Raw genomic sequence first — 18328 nt, 5'->3', positions numbered from 1 at the left:
TACAACATTTTATATTGTACTCTTTTATATAATTATATTTATTTTCTTTACCACATATTTATATTTATATTCTTTTCCACGATATCCTTATAAGAAAGCACTGTTGGAATTGGAGAACAATAGTTATAGTACGAAGAACTGGATTTTTTGACTTTGAAAAAAATAACATTTTCTCTAAGCCTGAAGTTCCTAATGAGTAAAATGTGAATAACAGCATCTCCTTCATACAATTGTTGTGGAATTAAGGAACATAATGCAAGCATAAGCTTTCTTTGACTTGAAAAAGTGCTCTAAAATGAGAGAGCAAGATGCACCTACTTGGAGATCTTTTTCCTTTTGTATTTTCATTTTAGTGTACTACCATAATGTGCATCACTAATTCATTCTTTTTACTTAAAACTGCATGTGTTGTTTACACTTTTGCCAATGTGTATTATTTTAGATTATAAACTGATAGAGCTGTCTGCCTCTCTGCTTTTGTTATGCTTAGTAGACAAAAAAACCAAATGTGTATAATTTTATATTAATAATGGTCACTTACTGTAGTTGTATATTCTACATTTCAAACATATATTCCTTTTCTTTCTTTAGATGGCAAGGAAGAAATTTACTGGATTAGAAATCTCTCTGATTGTCCTCTTTGCTATAGTTACAATAATTGCTATTGCCCTAGTTGCTGTTTTAGCAACTAACACACCTGCTGTTGAAGGTAAATAATATTGAAAATACTTATTATAGTGAGGTTGAGGTAAAGTTTACTCCATAATAATTATGGATTTTGAAAAGTAATCTATATGAGGTGAAATGCATGAAGATCCTCAGGTAAGTTACACAATTACTCCAACTTTTTCTATCCATTATATTGCAGGTTTTTCAGTGAAGCATCATTGTAATTAAGGAATCTATGTGCTTTGATATTAATGACCTTCCCCATATTGTGTCCTTAAGAAGTAGCAAAGAGGCAAAAGGATCAGGATGTTAATGAACAGTGGAATAATCATCTATAGTTACCAGTGAGGTTCTTCTAACCAGTAGGAAATCTCATTAGTGGGGTTTTGCTCTGGGTTTCAGACACCTGCAGGGAGGTGGGGGGGAAATTTAGGGGGATAATCTCTTTGTCATAGGCTTAATTTTTTATTAAGAAGAGAGACGTTGTATGAGAAAAACAGGTAGCAGGAATGAAACAGGCTTGAAACGTTTATCTTTTTTTTTCTGAATATTTCTATCCTGATTTAAGGTTGATACATGCCACTCTGATCCACCTAATCTACTTTTTCTTTCTTCATCATTCTGTCTTGACTAAATCAGAATTGGAAAAATATTGCAAGTTATCTTCTAATCTAACTGTAGTTAGCATTTTCTGCTGCCTCTGGTCTCTTGTTTTACCTTCTTTTAGTAAACTGAAATCTCGCTACATTGTGAAGCAATCAAATTTATCTTCCCCATCTCTGATTGCTAGAAAGTCGCTCTTTATTACACAGAGCTGGGATTTAGCTTTCTTTATTATTCCCTGCTTTCTCTTCTATTCACTTCAAGTATCTTCTTCCTCTTAATCTTCTCTTTTCTGCTTTAATTCTTGTCTCCTTCTCTACATCCTTTCCCCATCGATGTTTCTCCACCTTCTTTCTTCATCTCTAAAACACAATTTTTAAGCACAGTGGGAATATACATTTTGTTTTCTTTTGAATCTACCTCAAGACCTCCTGTGAATGTATTTTGATTCTCTGAAGGAACAGTCAACAGGGCTATGACAGTTTTAAATATCATTTAGATCTTTCCCTTTTGGTGACTAGGACTTGAATTTGTGGGGTTTTTTTAATGCAAAGTTTATGTTAATTTTCATTATATATACATTTATGAATATTTTCAATGTATTTGTTACTTGAAAATTTGAAAAATTAATTTAAAACCATGTTTTCTTTTATTGACCTTTTTCTTTCCCAGAAGTCAGTGGTTCTACTTCAACCCCTGCTACCATTCGCACAACCACTGTGTATCCTGGTTCAGGAAAATGTCCAAGTGTGCTAAATGATCTTATCAATGAGAGAATAAACTGCATTCCAGAACAATTTCCAACAAAGGTCTGCAACAAAAGTCTTTAATATTTTTATGAATAGATATATAGTATGATAATTATATTAAGATAATTATTTAATATTGGATCAATTCCATATTTTTAAAACTCTAGCCATTAATTAGGCTGCATTTCTTTTTATTGTATTTATGTATGAACAGATGAGAGATAATGGAAATTACTGAGCTTGCTTTTCTGTACTTCCTTTCAATTCAAATTAACAAGTTAATATTTTCCCATGCTTAACAAGCTATTGTTAAATTTATAAATCTGCATGAAATTCTATCCTCTCCAATCTACTTCTTAAAAAAAATGTATAACCTTTGACAATATAGAACATTTGAGAAAGATATCTACATTCTATTAAAGTATTTGTGATGATAACATTAAGAATAGTCTGTGGAAAACAAAGTAACATTGATTCTTCTAATTTTTAAAAATTATTTATTTTTATTATTTGGAAATTGGGGAGAAGGAGCTCAAATGGAGAAAAGTAAGTGTAACTGAATGGATTCACATAACCCTAGTTGACTCTCCCTTGGTCTTCATAACTTGTGTGGGATTAAAATGTCAATGAGTGAATTTGTGTGTGTGTGTGTGTGTGTGTGTGTGTGTGTATTCCCATTTTGCAATGTCTATATCAAAAAGTCACACATACTTTAGATTCTGTTACGTAATGACCCTCCAAAATGCTCAGCTCCCATTTGCTCTCATTTGCAATATACATATTTGCATGTGTATGTGTGCACGCGTGTGTGTATGTGTACCTGATGTCATTTTAATTTGATGTTAAAAATAGGAGAGAAGTTAACATGTATACTGTCAGCTGGTAAAAGTGGAGGCTTTTAACATTTTTTTCAAGGCAAATAGCCAAGAAGAAAAAGCTCACAAGCATTCAAATTATGAAAACATGTCACACTATTAAATTTAAATATTAAATAGATTTTTGATTATACCAATGTTAACACACAGCAGCACCATGTGACTCAACTTTTACTATAAACATATATAATTTTTCTTCCACTTCATATAATCTTTCCATATAGATCATAAAATTACTGAGAATTTAGTATTTTACTTTATTCATTGGATGTTGCAACAACTGGCACATAAACTAGTTTAAATCATATTGAACTACTAATTTTCTGGAAATAACTACCTTAAACATTTTATGTAGGCTTAAGTTTAAGGCTATATCTTCATCTTTATAGCCTCACTTGCAACTTGATACATAATTGGTACACAATAAATATTTTAGTTCTTCTGCATTGACTACATGACAACAGAATAGACTGTAATTATGTAGAGGGCAGGAACCTTTAAAATAACATGAGCTTACAATAATGTGTATTGATATGTAAATTTGATAAATCACAACTCAGAACATCAGTCTCTGATAGGGTCTAATTGATTCAATTTATCAAATATTTACATTTCTTCCAAGTGAAAGGAACAAACGAATAAATGATATTTTAGCACATTATATATTTGAAGAAATAAGATTTTTTTTTAAACATTCATTCAGACATTTATTGGAATGAGTGTATGTTTAAAAAATAGAGATTGACCCATATGACAACAATACTAACCCCATGATTCCTTTAATAAATGTTTTATCAGACACTTTGTGCAGCTCGAGGTTGCTGCTGGAGGCCATGGAATAATTCTGTTATTCCTTGGTGCTTCTTCGTAGATAACCATGGCTATAATGCTGAGGGAACAACATCAACAAATACTGGTGAGAAGCGTTCTATCATGATGATCCAACATATTTTAAGTTGAATGAAAAAAGTACATTTAAAAATTTTCTTTGGAAAGATATCTTAAATAAAATCAAATGGGAAATATGTAGACAAAAATGTTCAAATTGGTATATTGAGGACATTTTTTGCATGATTGTATCTTCCAAATGAAAAAAAAAAAGTCATTATATGTGACAGGCAAGAAAATTAGAAAATGTGAAAATATTTAATACTTATTAATCTTTGTAAATAAAGTCATAATTCATGCAAACTTTTTTTCTTTCTTTAAGGACTTGAAGCCAAATTAAACAGGATACCTTCACCAACACTATTTGGAAATGACATTAACACTGTTCTCCTCACAACTCAAAGTCAGACACCCAGGCGTTTCCGGTTCAAGGTTTGGTCTTTGAGATTTCTAAAGAAAAGTTATTAATAAAACACGTTATGAATATACTTTTCACCCCAACAAGATATTTCCCTCTTAATAAATATTTATTCCAAAGCAAAGAACTAGTTTAGACTCACTACTCCACTTCTCTGAGACGGTCTACTCAAATATAACATAAATTTTTCTCTGGCAGTAGTTTTTGGAGAATTTAATAATATAGTCAATGTAAAATATTTGGTACAGTGTCCTGAGAATAATAAACACTCAAAAAACTTTAGTAATTTTTGTTATTCAACTAAAGACTGTGATAAAAGATTAGTTTAAAATTTAATTTGAGAAAGATGTTAATTGTTCTATATCAGTGTGACACAATCTCTAGTTCTTTTTACTGATATCACTTCTAGTCATGATTTTTTTTTGAATTTTTTTTTTTTATACATCAAGTTCTTATTAGTTATCTATTTTATACATATTAGGGCATATAAATCAATCCAAATCTCCCAGTTCATCCCACCACAACAACCCTCCACCCCCGCTTTCCCCCCTTGGTGTCCATACGTTTGTTCTCTACATCTGTGTCTCTATTTCTGACTTGCACGCTGGTTCATCTGTACTGTTTTTCTAGATTACACATATATGCGTTCATATACAGTATTTGTTTTTCTCTTTCTGACTTATTTCACTCTGTATGACAGTCTCTAGGTCCATCCACATCTCTACAAATGACCCAATTTCATTCCTTTGGCTGAGAGTAATATTCCATTGTATATATGTACCACATCTTCTTTATCCATTTGTCTGTTGATGGGCATTTAGGTTGCTTCCATGACCTGGCTATTGTAAATAGTGCTGCAATGAACATTGGGGCGCATGTGTCTTTTTGAATTATGGTTTCCTCTGGGTATATGCCCAGTAGTGGGATTGCTGGGTCATATGGTAGTTATATTTTTAGTTTTTTAAGGAACCTTCATACTGTTCTCCATAGTGGCTGTATCAATTTACATTCCCACCAACAGTGCAAGAGTGTTTTCTCCACACCCTCTCCAGCATTTGTTGTTTGTAGATTTTCTGATGATGCCCATTCTAAGTGGTGTGAGGTGATACCTCATTGTAGTTTTGATTTGCATTTCTCTAATAATTTGTGATGTTGAGCAGCTTTTCATGTGCCTCTTGGCCGTCTGTATGTCTTCTTTGGAGAAATGTCTGTTTAGATCTGCCCATTTTTTGATTGGGTTGTTTTTTATTTTTATTGAGCTGAATGAGCTGTCTATATATTTTGGAGATTAATCCTTTGTTCATTGATTTGTTTGCAAAAGTTATCTCCCATTCTGAGGGTTGTCATTATATTTTGTTTATAGTTTCCTTTGCTGTGCAAAAGCTTTTACGTTTCATGAGGTCCCATTTGTTTATTTTTGTTTTTATTTCCATTACTCTAGGAGGTGGGTCAAAAAGGATCTTGCTGTGATTTATGTCAAAGAGTGCTGTTCCTTTGTTTTCCTCTAAGAGTTTTATAGTGTCTGGTGTTACATTTAGGTCTTTAATCCATTAGGAGTTTATTTTTGTGTACGGTGTTCTAATTTCATTATTTTACATGTAGCTGTCCAGTCTTCTCAGCACCACTTATTGAAGAGACTGTCTTTTCACCATTGTATATCCTTGCCTCCTTTGTCATAGATTAGTTGACCATAGGTGTGTGGGTTTATCTCTGGGCTTTCTATCCTTTTCCATTGATCTGTTTTTGTGCCAGTACCATATTGTCTTGATTACCATAGATTTGTAGTATAGTCTGAAGTCAGCGAGTCTGATTCCTCCAGTTCCGTTTTTCTCCTCAAGATTGCTTTGGCTATTCGGGGTCTTTTGTGTCCATACAAATTTAAAATTTTTCTTGTTCTAGTTCTGTAAAAAATGCTTTTGGTAATTTGATAGGGATTGCACTGAATCTGTAGATTGCTTTAGGTAGAATAGTCATTTTCACAATATTTATTCCTCCAATCCAAGAACATGGTATATCTCTCCATCTGTTTGTGTCATCTTTGATTTCTTTCATCAGTGTCTTATAGTTTTCTGAGTTCAGGTCTTTTACTTCCTTAGGTAGGTTTATTCCTAGGTATTTTATTCATTTTGTTGCAAGGATAAATGGAAGTGTTTCCTTAATTTCTCTTTCTGATTTTTCGTTGTTAGTATATAGGAATGCAAGAGATTTCTGTGCATTAATTTTGTATCCTGCAACTTTACAAAATTCATTGATCAGCTCTAGCAGTTTTCTGGTGGCATCTTTAGGATTTTCTATGTATAGTATCATGTCATCTACAAACAGTGACAGTTCTACTTCTTTTCCAATTTGTATTCCTTTTGTTTCTTTTTCTTCTCTGATTGCCATGGCTAGGACTTCCAAAACTATGTTGAATAATAGTGGTGAAAGTGGACATCCTTGTCTTGTTCCTGATCTTAGAAGAAATGCTTTCAGTTTTTCACCATTGAGAATGATGTTTGCTGTGGGTTTGTCGTATATGGCCTTTATTATGTTGAGGTAGGTTCCCTCTATGCCTACTTTCTGGAGGGTTTTTATCATAAATGGGTGTTGAATTTTGTCGAAAGCTTTCTCTGCATCTACTGAGATGATCATATGTTTTTTATTCATCAGTTTGTTAATATGGTGTATCACATTGATTGATTTGTGTATATTGAAGAATTCTTTCATCCTTGGGAAAAATCCCACTTGATATGGTGTATGATACTTTTAATGAGTTGTTATATTCTGTTTGCTAGTATTTTGCTGAGGATTTTTGCATTTATATTCATCAGGGATGTTGGTGTGTCATTTTCTTTTTGTGTAGTATCTCTGTCTGGTTTTGGTATCAGGGTGATGGTGGCCTTGTAGAATGAGTTTGGGCGTGTTCCTTCCTCTGCAATTTTTTGGAAGAGTTTGAGAAAGATGGGTGTTAGCTCTTCTCTAAATGTTTGATAGAATTCGCTTTAACCATGTGGTCCTGGACTTTTGTTTGTTGGAAGATTTTAATCACAGTTTCAATTTCAGTGCTTGTGATTGGTCTGTTCATATTTTCTATTTCTTCCTGGTTCAGTCTTGGAAGCTTATAGCTTTCTAAGAATTTGTCCATTTCTTCCAGGTTGTCCATTTTATTGGCATAAATTTGCTTGTAGTAGTCTCTTATGATGTTTGTATTTCTGCAGTGTCCATTGTAACTTCTCCTTTTCGTTTCTAATTTTATTGATTTGAGTCCTCTCCCTCTTTTTCTTGATGAGTCTGGCTAAAGGTTTATCAATTTTGTTTATCTTCTCAAAGAACCAGCTTTCAGTTGTATTGATCTTTGCTATTGTTTTCTTTGTTTCTATTTCATTTATTTCTGCTCTGATATTTATGATTTCTTTCCCTCTACTAACTTTGGGTTTTGTTTGGTCTTCCGTCTCTGGTTCCTTTAGGTGTAGATTAGACTGTTTATTTGAGATTTTTCTTGTTTCTTGAGGTAAGATTGTATTGCTATATACTTCCCTCTTAGAACTGCTTTTGCTGCATCCCATGAGTTTTGGATCATCGTTTTTTCATTGTCATTTGTCTCTAGATATTTTTTGATTTCCTCTTTGATATCTTCAGTGATCTCTTGGTTATTTAGCAACATATTGTTTAGCCTCCATGTGTTTGTGTTTTTTACGTTTTAGTCCCTGTAATTGATTTCTAATCTCATAGCATTGTGGTCAGAAAACATGCTTGATATGATTTCAATTTTCTTAAATTTACTGAGGCTTGATTTGTGACCCAAGATGTGATCTATCCTAGAGAATGTTCCATGTGCACTTGAGAAGAAAGTGTAATCTGCTGTTTTTGGATGGAATGTCCTATAAATATCAGTTAAATCTATCTGGTCTATTGTGTCATTTAAAGCTTGTGTTTTCTTATTAATTTTCTGTCTGGATGATCTGTCCATTGGTGTAAGTGAGGTGTTAAAGTCCCCCACTATTGTTGTGTTACTGCCAATTCCCTCTTTTATAGCTGTTAGCATTTGCCTTATTTATTGAGGTGCTGCTATGTTGGGTGCATATGTATTTATAATTGTTACATCTTCTTCTTGGATTGATCCTTTGATCATTATGTAGTGTCCTTCCTTGTCTCTTGTAACATTCTCTATTTTAAAGTCTATTTTATCTGATATGAGTATTGCTACTCCTTTTGATTTCCGTTTGCATGGAATATCTTTTTCCAACCCCTCACTTTCAGTCTGTATGTGTCCCTAGGTCTGAAGTGGGTCTCTTGTAGACAGCATATATATGTGTCTTGTTTTTGTATCCATTCAGTGAACCTGTGTCTTTTGGTTAGAGCATTTAATCCATACACATTTAAGGTAATTATCAATATGTATGTTCCTGTTACCATTTTCTTAATTGTTTTGGGTTTGTTTTGTAGGTCTTTTTCTTCTCTTGTGTTTCCCAGTTAGAAAAGTTCCTTTGGCATTTGTGGTAGAGCTGGTTTGGTGGTGCTGAATTCTCTTAGCTTTTGCTTGTCTGTAAAGCTTTGATATCTCCATCGAATCTGAATGAGATCCTTGCCAGGTAGAGTAATCTTGGTTGTAGGTTCTTTCCTTTCATCACTTTAAATATATCATGCCACTCCCTTCCGGCTTGTAGAGTTTCTGCTAAGAAATTAGCTGTTAACCTTATGGGATTTCCCTTGTATGATAGTTGTCATTTTTCCCTTGTTGCTTTTAATAGTTTTTCTTTTCCTTTAATTTTTGTCAATTTGATTACCATGTGTCTCGGCTGGTTTCTCCTTGGGTTTATCCTGCCTGGGACTCTCTGCACTTCCTGGACTTGGGTGACTATTTCCTTTCCCATGTTAGGGAAGTTTTTGACTATAATCTCTTCAAATAGTTTCTCGGGTCCTTTCTCTCTCTCTTCTCCTTCTGGGACCCCTATATTGCAAATGTTGGTGCATTTTATATTGTCCCAGATGTCTCTTAGGCTCTCTTCATTTCTTTTCATTCTTTTTTCTCTATTCTGTTCCATGGCAGTGCAGCCTACCATTCTGTCTTCCAGGTAACTTATCCGTTCTTCTGCCTCAGTTATTCTGCTATTGATTCCTTCTAGTGTATTTTTCATTTCAGTTATTGTATTGTTCATCTATGTCTGTTTGTTCTTTAATTCCTCTAGGTCTTTGTTAAACATTTCTTGCACTTCTCAATCTTTGCCTCCATTCTCTTTCCAAGGTCCTGGATCATCTTCCCTATCATTATTGTGAATTCTTTTTCTGGAAGATTGCCTATCTCCACTTTATTTAGCGTTTATCTGGGTTTTTATCTTGTTCCTTCATCTTGTACATAGTCCTCTGCCTTTTCATTTTGTCTCTCTTTCTGTGAATGTGGTTTTCCTTCCACAGGCGGCAGGATTGTAGTTCTTTTTGTTTCTTCTGTCTGCTTTCTGGTGGATGAGGCCGTCTAGGAGGCTTGTGCAAGCTTCCTGATGGGAGAGACTGGTGGTGGGTAGAACTAGGTTTTACTCTGGTAGGCAGAGTTCAGTAAAACTTTAATCCACTTGTCTGCTGGTAGATGGGGCTGAGTTCCCTCCCTGTTGGTTGTTTGGCCTGAAGTGACTGAGAACTGGAGGCTACAGGCTCTTTGGTGGGGCTAATGGCAGACTCTGGGAGGGCTCATGCCAAGGAGTACTTCCCAGAACTTCTGCTGCCAGTGTCCTTGTCCCCATGGTGAGCTACAGCCACCCCCTGCCTCTGCAGGAGACCCTCCAAACCAGCAGGTAGGTCTGGTTCAGTCTCCTATGGGGTCACTGCTCCTTTCCCCTGGGTCCTGATGTGCACACTACTTTGTTTGTGCCCTCCAAGAGTAGAGTCTCTGTTTCCCTCAGTCCTGTTGAAGTCCTGCAATCAAATCCCGCTAGCTTCCAATGTCTGATTCTCTGGGAATTCCTCATCACATTGCCAGACCCTTAGGCTCAGGAGCCTGATGTGGGGCTCAGAACCTTCACTCTAGTGGGTAGACGTCTGTGGTATAATTGTTCTCCAGTTTGTGAGTCACCCACCCAGTGCTTATGGGATATGATTTTTATTGTGATTGCACCCCTCCTACCATCTCACTGCAGCTTCTCCTTTGTCTTTGGATGTCGGGTATTTTTTTGGTGAGTTCCAATGTCTTCCTGCTAATGACTATTCATTAGTTAGTTATGATTCCAGTGCTCTCACAAGAGGGAGTGCTCTAGTCATGATTTTAAAGAAACTAATTTCTGCTGTTTTTTTACCAAGTAGTTTATTAGTATCGTCTTTTGGATTTGGCAGTGAAAACACTATATCCTTTGTACATTACCTTTTAGCCACAATTTCACAAAAATTAAGATTTTATTTTAAACAAAATTCTTGCAGGATTTTTAAGCAGGTGATCACTGAAATGTAACAAGGATAATTAAATTACAAAAACCCAGTATTCAAGAATCAATATTTAATAATACTATCATTATTTTTTTATATTGGTCAATAAAAATTTTTATTTGATATAGTACCATTATGACCAACTAATTCTATTAATTCCTTTACAATTTATTCTGTGCATAGCCATTCAGCAATATTAAAGTTAAGTTTATGACTAGATTAATAGCTCATCTATAAAATTATTAAATTTATTATTTCATGTTTAGAACTCGCATTTAATACTTAGTTCAGAATTGAAAAATTAAATAACAGTTTTGAATCAAACAATGCTAATTTTTCAAAATCTTTGCAGATTACTGATCCAAATAATAGAAGATATGAAGTTCCTCATCAGTTTGTAAAAGAATTTAGTGGAACTGCCGCTTCTGATACATTGTATGATGTGAAGGTTATAGACAATCCATTTAGCATTAAAGTTTATAGAAAAAGCAATGATAGACTTTTGTAAGTAATTATTTTATATTAATAAAAGATTAAATAATTGGTCACTTTTATTATATTATCATAGAATTATGAAAGTCTTAATTTTAGGGCATTTTCAGAAAGATTAAATTTCCTCCCAAAAGAGGGTGGGTGTACATGTTTTAAAGATTATAATGTTAAAAGGATTTTAATTTCTCATGGAAGAAAGGAACAAGAACATGAATGAAAGTATAGAAATGGGGCCAACCAAAGTTGAAGGTGAAGAGCATCACTGATACAGTCTAAGCCTTGTTTATATTTTTGCATACTTAAAACTCCTGTTGTGTTTTTTCCCCATTCTTTATCATATTCTGTTGTCAATTTGTAGGGTCAAATAGTTACTAAGCAGAGAGTGATGAATTTCCATAGTACAATTAGAGGATTTTTCATATATATGTATGAAATTAAATTGAATATATATTAACATATAATAAATTTAAATTACTATACACATATTAATTTAAATATTACCTGAATGCCTTCATTATAAATGTATTTTGAGGGATACTTGCTGCAAAGAATTTAATAACTTTCAAGATTATAGCTCTTGAATCTCCAAGAAAGGTTAATTAAACAATTGTCAAGACTGAATCTCAGCAATTATTTTCTGTAAATATATTTTAATAACTTGCGATTGAGTTTATGTTAAATCACAAAAGAAATGTTGTTTAACATTTCTCATAGTATATATTTGATATGCATAAAACATGTAACCTTTCTCTTTTTGGAAAAATAATTTTGAACTTAATTTTAATATATATATTAGAGGTGCGAAAACCAGTATAGTACTGTATTTTAAAACTCTGTCTCTGGAGCAGAGCAGAACTATGTCTGAAATTTGGCCCTGCTGCCTAACCTTGAAAACATGAATAAATTTGTCCAATTTGTGTCGTTTGTGAAATGAAATTTTTAATGGTAGTTGTGCTTTAAGATTTTGGTGAAGATAAAAGGAGAGAATGCATGTGAAGAATCATATTGATGATGATGAAACAAATTGTGTTGATGGAATTAACAAGTTCTGGTTATGGTATAAAATTCATGTGTTACTAAGAATTGATCACAGCTAAAGACTGACATATTTAAAATGCAATATTCTGGATGATAACATAAACCTGTATTTAGTAGAACATTTTATATGTTTCTAGCTCATTTATTTATTTATTTCATGCTACAGGTTTGACACCAGCATTGGTCCACTGGTATACTCTGACCAGTATTTACAGATCTCAGCCAGACTTTCCAGTGAATATATTTATGGTATTGGGGAACATATTCATAAGAGATTTCGTCATGATTTATATTGGAAAACATGGCCAGTTTTTACTCGGGATCAACTTCCTGGTGATGTAAGCCACTCTCTTTCTTGTTATAAATAAAATAGGTATATTTGAGGATAATTTTAGCCTATTTGAAACCATCATTTATTTGATGTCAGTGATACACATTCCAGAAGCTTGTTTACTTTAGGGGTGAGGATTGATATCAAAGTCCTAAAATAAATAAGTGACCAACTGATTTTATGAATACTTAAAAAGATATTTCCAATTTATGAATGTTTTCTTTTGATTTTCACTTTTATATTTTATCATTCCACTTTTGTACTTAAACCTATCCAGGGTTAGTTATTGCACAAGAATAATTCCAAACACCTTGTTCTACATGGCTTTGTATGATATGGTGTCTGCCTATCTATTGGACATCATGTCCTGCATCTATACCCACTTTTTCCTTTACCATAACATGTGATCATCTTTCTTAAGTTCACATATTTTCACAAGAGGTTGGTTCTCTTTGTAAGTGCTAAACCATAAAGTTCTTTATTATTTATACAAGTCATTGACAGCTCGGTTGGTTTCACCTCATAAGAACTTTTCCCAAACTCCTCCATGCAGAATTAATCTTTACTTTCTAACTCTTTATTCATACTTTAATATGACAACCATCACAGTGTATTATTTGTGTATACATTTGTCTGTACTTCTAGAATATGCGACTCTTCGGGACAAAGACCATACCATTAAAAAAACTCTTTTTTTATTCATTCATGATTGCTTTGAGTCAAATGTTAATGATTTTTAAAATGCTGATGCTCTTTCATTCCTCAAAATGAATGTGAGTTGTTGTTTTAAAGACCCTCATTTCATACAAAAATATTAATAAATTTTGCCAATCTTTGTTTACAGCATCACTGTCTATAATAAACACCGGGCTAATAAATACCTCATAGCTATTTTCATACATCTTTCCTTTGAACTTCCATACCCAATCAGCCAAGAAGCCTTTCTTCTTTCACTTTTTAAGTTCATTTCCAATTTTCCTCCACCACTTCATCTACTCATCAGCTCTCAACCACTGTACTGCAAAAGTTCTATGAGGGTGAACATCATTTTGGAATTCCCTGCAATACCTTGGGCATACATGAGACGTAATGGATAAGCATGCTATTACCCTATCACGGATAGCTTTTTTTTTTAATTGAAGTATAGTTGATTAATATCTTATTAAAACTCATTTAATCATAATAAAACATAAAGGAAAGTAAACTATTAATAGTATAATATATAGTTATATATTTATATCTTAATGTATTAATAATTAAAATAAGTTCAATGTTTTTTGTGCTACAATATTACATATGGTACTTATATAGAGAAAATTGTTATAGGAGTATGGGAGTAAGTTAAATATGAAGAGTAAATTACAAGAATAAATTGGAATCCATAATGTCCATTTTCAGTGTATAATCTTTTTATTTTAAATAAATGTATGCCTTATAGAATAATAATAATTTATATGGCCATCAAACATTCTTCATGTGCATTGAAGATACTTCTGGGAAGTCATTTGGTGTTTTCTTAATGAACAGCAATGCAATGGGTAAGAGTAATTTATCTGATAATATATTTAAATGAGACTTGAAATGTTTTAACTGCTTTCTTTATTCCAATCATAGGTATTGTATACCAGAGTAAACTTTATTGTTACTGATTTAGAAGGTGAAATTATTATAAGCAGGTTTTGTAGTTAGTGAGACATGGATTTTTGCATATCTGTGCTTCCGTTTGGGGGAAAGTATGCTGTATTGTGATATTCGGGCACTTCATTTTCCCTCCAGAGGAACACTGAACACATCCATACAAATGAATATTCCCATTCACGTAGCCTCATTTGTTAAGATAAGTTAATATGTCACTCCAGATAAAAAAGAGCAAGGTCTATATGGGGATAAAAAGAAGGAAGAATGATGTTTTTAAGTTTATCATAATTCAAGTAGTGTAGAACCTTTTGTTTTTTAATGTTGTGACTAATGCAATACCTAAATTGGATAAGTGAATCAGTGATAGTAAAAACTACAAAAATTCAAGCAAGAGCTATATACCATATGGTTATACAGACAATTACTATGTCTTGCATATAGACAAATTAAAAACCTATGTAGTTTTTTTCTTAGAAATCAACATGTGATAATATGATCTTTCACAGAATCTTCAATTAAAATAACTAATTGAAATGCAATTTTAAAAATAAATCTTTTTGTTGTAAAAAGATGGATCCTCTATCCCCTGCTAAGCAGTTTCTGGAGGAGCTTTTGCCAACATCTGTAAAAGGCAGCATCTGGAATATCCTATCTTAAACCTCATGTATGGTGGCATTCCACTTTTCTCCTATATTCTTATCGTCAATACCTTATCTTAATCATTTTAAAAAACTGTAAAACTATGTGATTAATACAAAGTACTTTAAATAGACATTGCAATTATTTTATCACATGTACATGTTTACTATTTACATATGCTTTTCCAATTTTTGTTTTGTAGAGATTTTCATCCAGCCTACTCCAATAGTAACTTACAGAGTTACAGGTGGCATTCTGGACTTTTACATTTTTCTAGGAGATACTCCAGAACAAGTAGTTCAACAGTATCAAGAGGTGTGTTTCAGGTTTATTTTATAAAATTTTTTCTACCATACTTTCAAACATGTCTACATATTAAAATGATTTTAGCTAAGATATTTGAGGCCTCTTAGCTAAATATATTTTTAAACCTTACCATTTTTCAGATATGAGAAAGTGGTTTTTATTTTTGTTTTTGTTATACAGTGACACCTAGGTATATTTAGATGTCTACATTTCAGATATCAAGTTGTTTCTTGCTTCTGGGTAGGTGAGTTCAGTAGTTGGATTCTTTTGAGATGTTGCATATTAAATCTTTACTTATTCATGACCTTCTTTGGTGGGATAAAACAAAAGGAAGTATCTTATCTCCAAGTCTGAGGATAGGTAATGGACATATAGGTCATACATCCCTTTGATAAGAATCTTGAAGGCAAGTGAGTTATGAGGAAGGTTAGTGAAACTTGCTGTTAATGTACCGTAGGTAAATTCCAGGAAAATTGGCTCTGACACTCAGGCTTAGAAGGACAGATATTGAAACATAGTCTGAAGTCTTAACTTCTTGAGATTACTGTCTAAACAACTCTCATTTACCTATTAAATAGCATCTTAGTGTACCTGAGCCCAAGATGGACCTTAGAAAGGTGAGGAATCCAAGGCTTATTTTGAGCCTAATTCTAGACGTTTCTCCCATGTAAATTGTTCTCCTGTGACTGTTAGTGTATATAATTTCTGGTGTTATTATGAAAAATAAGTCATTTTTATAGATATAAGATTTAAGAATCATGCCTATTTATAAAATCTTGTTTCATTGATAAATCTCTTGACATATAAGTCCCATTTTCAAAATGATCTCAAAAGAGAAGCAATTACTATCAAAAACTTTAGTTAGGATCTAAAAACCTGAAATAAGAGTAGGTAAGGTTTTACACAATTGAATAATTTACAATGTCTAGCAATTCCCAAATTGCTGTTCATAAATGTGAATTTCAGAAAGGCAACAAAATTTACAGTCTCTATAATATGAAATCATAGTTATTGTATACAGTTATCATACCATCAAAAGAGGGGACAGCACATTTTTGTAAGAATTTGATATTTTATTTGTGAAATATTAGTTGGGATAGTTGTCTATTACATGCCAGGTAAAGTCTGTGGTCAGCAGTAGTTGAGTTTGAGTCATGTTTGACATGAGAATGCAGCATTCATGTGATATAGCAGTCCACTTGTATACATCATTTTATGGACAGACTTGTAGAAGCTTGGATTTAAAGAATAAGACAAATGACTTGTATAGAATATAGCACTATTAATCACTGCTGCATTTCAATGGGGCTCAAATTATGTAGAGAGAGGCAAAAGAAACTACTTCTTGTTTGAAGAAAAACAAATTATCCTCTCTGTGTAAATTAATACATTAGTGGTCCCAGTATGTCAAAATTTAAAACATAATGCATTTGAATGACTAGATCGTTTCATAAGTTTTAAAGATAATATACACATATAAGGTATAAGATGAATAGTACATAAATTAATATAATATATAATAAAACATGTTTTATACACTTTTATGAAAATAAATTACGTGATACATATAATACACACACACACACAGAAATTTCAATCACATGTCCAAATCTTTAAAGAAGTTCAATGGAACATAAGGTGTTTATGAATAGAGTTTAAACATACTGAGTTTTGGGGGAGTTTTATTTGATACCAAGTTTTTAAAAAATAAATTTAATGCTTAAATTGAATAGAATACAATAACCTGAGTTTTTTTTTTTTTTTTTTTTACATAGTTTTTTTTTTTAACATCTTTATTGGAGTATAACTGCTTTACAATAGTGTGTTAGTTTCTGCTTTATAACAAAGTGAATCAGTTATACATATACATATATCCCCATATCTCTTCCCTCTTGCATCTCCCTCCCTCCCACCCTCCCTATCCCACCCCTGTAGGTGATCACAAAGCACCGAGTTGACCTCCCTGTGCTCTGTGGCTGCTTCCCCCTAGCTATCTATTTTACATTTGGTAGTGTATATATGTCCATGCCACTCTCTCACTTTGTCCCAGCTTACTCTTCCCCCTCTCCATATCCTCAAGTTCATTCTCTAGTAGGTCTGCGTCTTTAGTCCCATCTTGCCCATAGCACTTTTTAGACATACATGATGAAGAAATCATGGATCCAAAAAAATGTATATTACATAAAGATACATATATATAAACATATATATATAAATACCTAAGCCAAAGAAAACCCATCATGCCAGATAAGATATTTGTCTTAATGTAACCTAATACTTAGTTTTTGGTGAAAAAACTTAATATCAGTTGCACTCATCTTTCCATGTACAAAATCCTGTGCACTGTTTTGACGAGACACTGGTGCTCTGTTGTGAGTTTGCACTGAGCCTGCTTGGGCCACCAGAGAGTGGGAAGAGAAGGGCCCATTTGGCCCTTGGGGGAGGGAAGAAACCAATGTCCTACATGTGAATATAAGTATCTTATGAAATAACTGCCTGGGATCCTTGTAGAAATATATTTTATTAATATTTTTGCAAACTAGGAGAGAAATAAGTGCCAAAATGCAAGGGAATAGAAATTGTATACTTTTAAACATCTTTTTTTCTTATGTGATGATCATTCATTCATTCATTTTGTTGCTACAAGAAGTGGGAGTGTGGTGGGACAATTTTCTTTTTCTCAAATCTCTTTAATGCTATTCTTTTATTCTCTTTTTTAATTTTCTGTGCAGGGCAAAATATACTTTTGTAAATGCTACTTTTTTAAGTGCTACCTTTCTGATTTTTTAACGCAAAATTAACATAAGATGAGTGACAGCACATAAACTTGCTAAGTGTTTCATAACAAAATTCTAAGAGAATATCCAGGACACATTTAGAATGCATACACAAAATCTTTGTTTAAAATATGTAGCTAAACTCAAATCAATACTAGAGATGTAACAATAAGAAGCATATTAATATTTGTTTCTAATGTTCGTTATTGAGACTAATTAAATATCCATTTACTTCAAGCTCATTGGACGACCAACAATGCCAGCATATTGGAGTCTCGGATTCCAACTGAGTCGCTGGAATTATAAGTCACTTGATGTAGTGAAAGAAGTGGTACGAAGAAATCGGGAAGCTGGCATACCATTTGTAAGTAGGATGAAAGGTTTGTGGGAATATATTTCAAGTTAAATGTTGTCATATAATAATAAGTGTAGGAAATTGTCAGGATTATCATATATACCATATAGATATAGATATAAATATAAATTATTAAGCTGCTTTTTTAATGATAAAG

General features: G+C 32.9%; 1 protein-coding gene across 1 annotated transcript in view; it reads left to right on the top strand.

The window, feature by feature from the left end:
• The first annotated feature begins 591 nt into the window (after positions 1 to 591).
• The window catches only part of SI (sucrase-isomaltase), a 98121-nt gene continuing 80384 nt past the window's right edge, over positions 592 to 18328 (top strand). Inside the window, exons 1-9 of the mRNA XM_036850835.1 lie at positions 592 to 709; positions 1945 to 2081; positions 3695 to 3812; positions 4107 to 4216; positions 10948 to 11099; positions 12292 to 12463; positions 13895 to 13994; positions 14936 to 15048; positions 18055 to 18180. Of these exons, the coding sequence (XP_036706730.1) occupies positions 592 to 709; positions 1945 to 2081; positions 3695 to 3812; positions 4107 to 4216; positions 10948 to 11099; positions 12292 to 12463; positions 13895 to 13994; positions 14936 to 15048; positions 18055 to 18180 (1146 nt within the window). The remainder of the gene's footprint in view (positions 710 to 1944; positions 2082 to 3694; positions 3813 to 4106; positions 4217 to 10947; positions 11100 to 12291; positions 12464 to 13894; positions 13995 to 14935; positions 15049 to 18054; positions 18181 to 18328) is intronic.

The sequence above is a fragment of the Balaenoptera musculus genome, chromosome 4 (assembly GCF_009873245.2).
Source record: "Balaenoptera musculus isolate JJ_BM4_2016_0621 chromosome 4, mBalMus1.pri.v3, whole genome shotgun sequence".
Classification (NCBI taxonomy): domain Eukaryota; kingdom Metazoa; phylum Chordata; class Mammalia; order Artiodactyla; family Balaenopteridae; genus Balaenoptera; species Balaenoptera musculus.
Note: the sequence above shows the minus strand (reverse complement) of the source record. Positions and strands in the feature narration are given on the sequence as shown.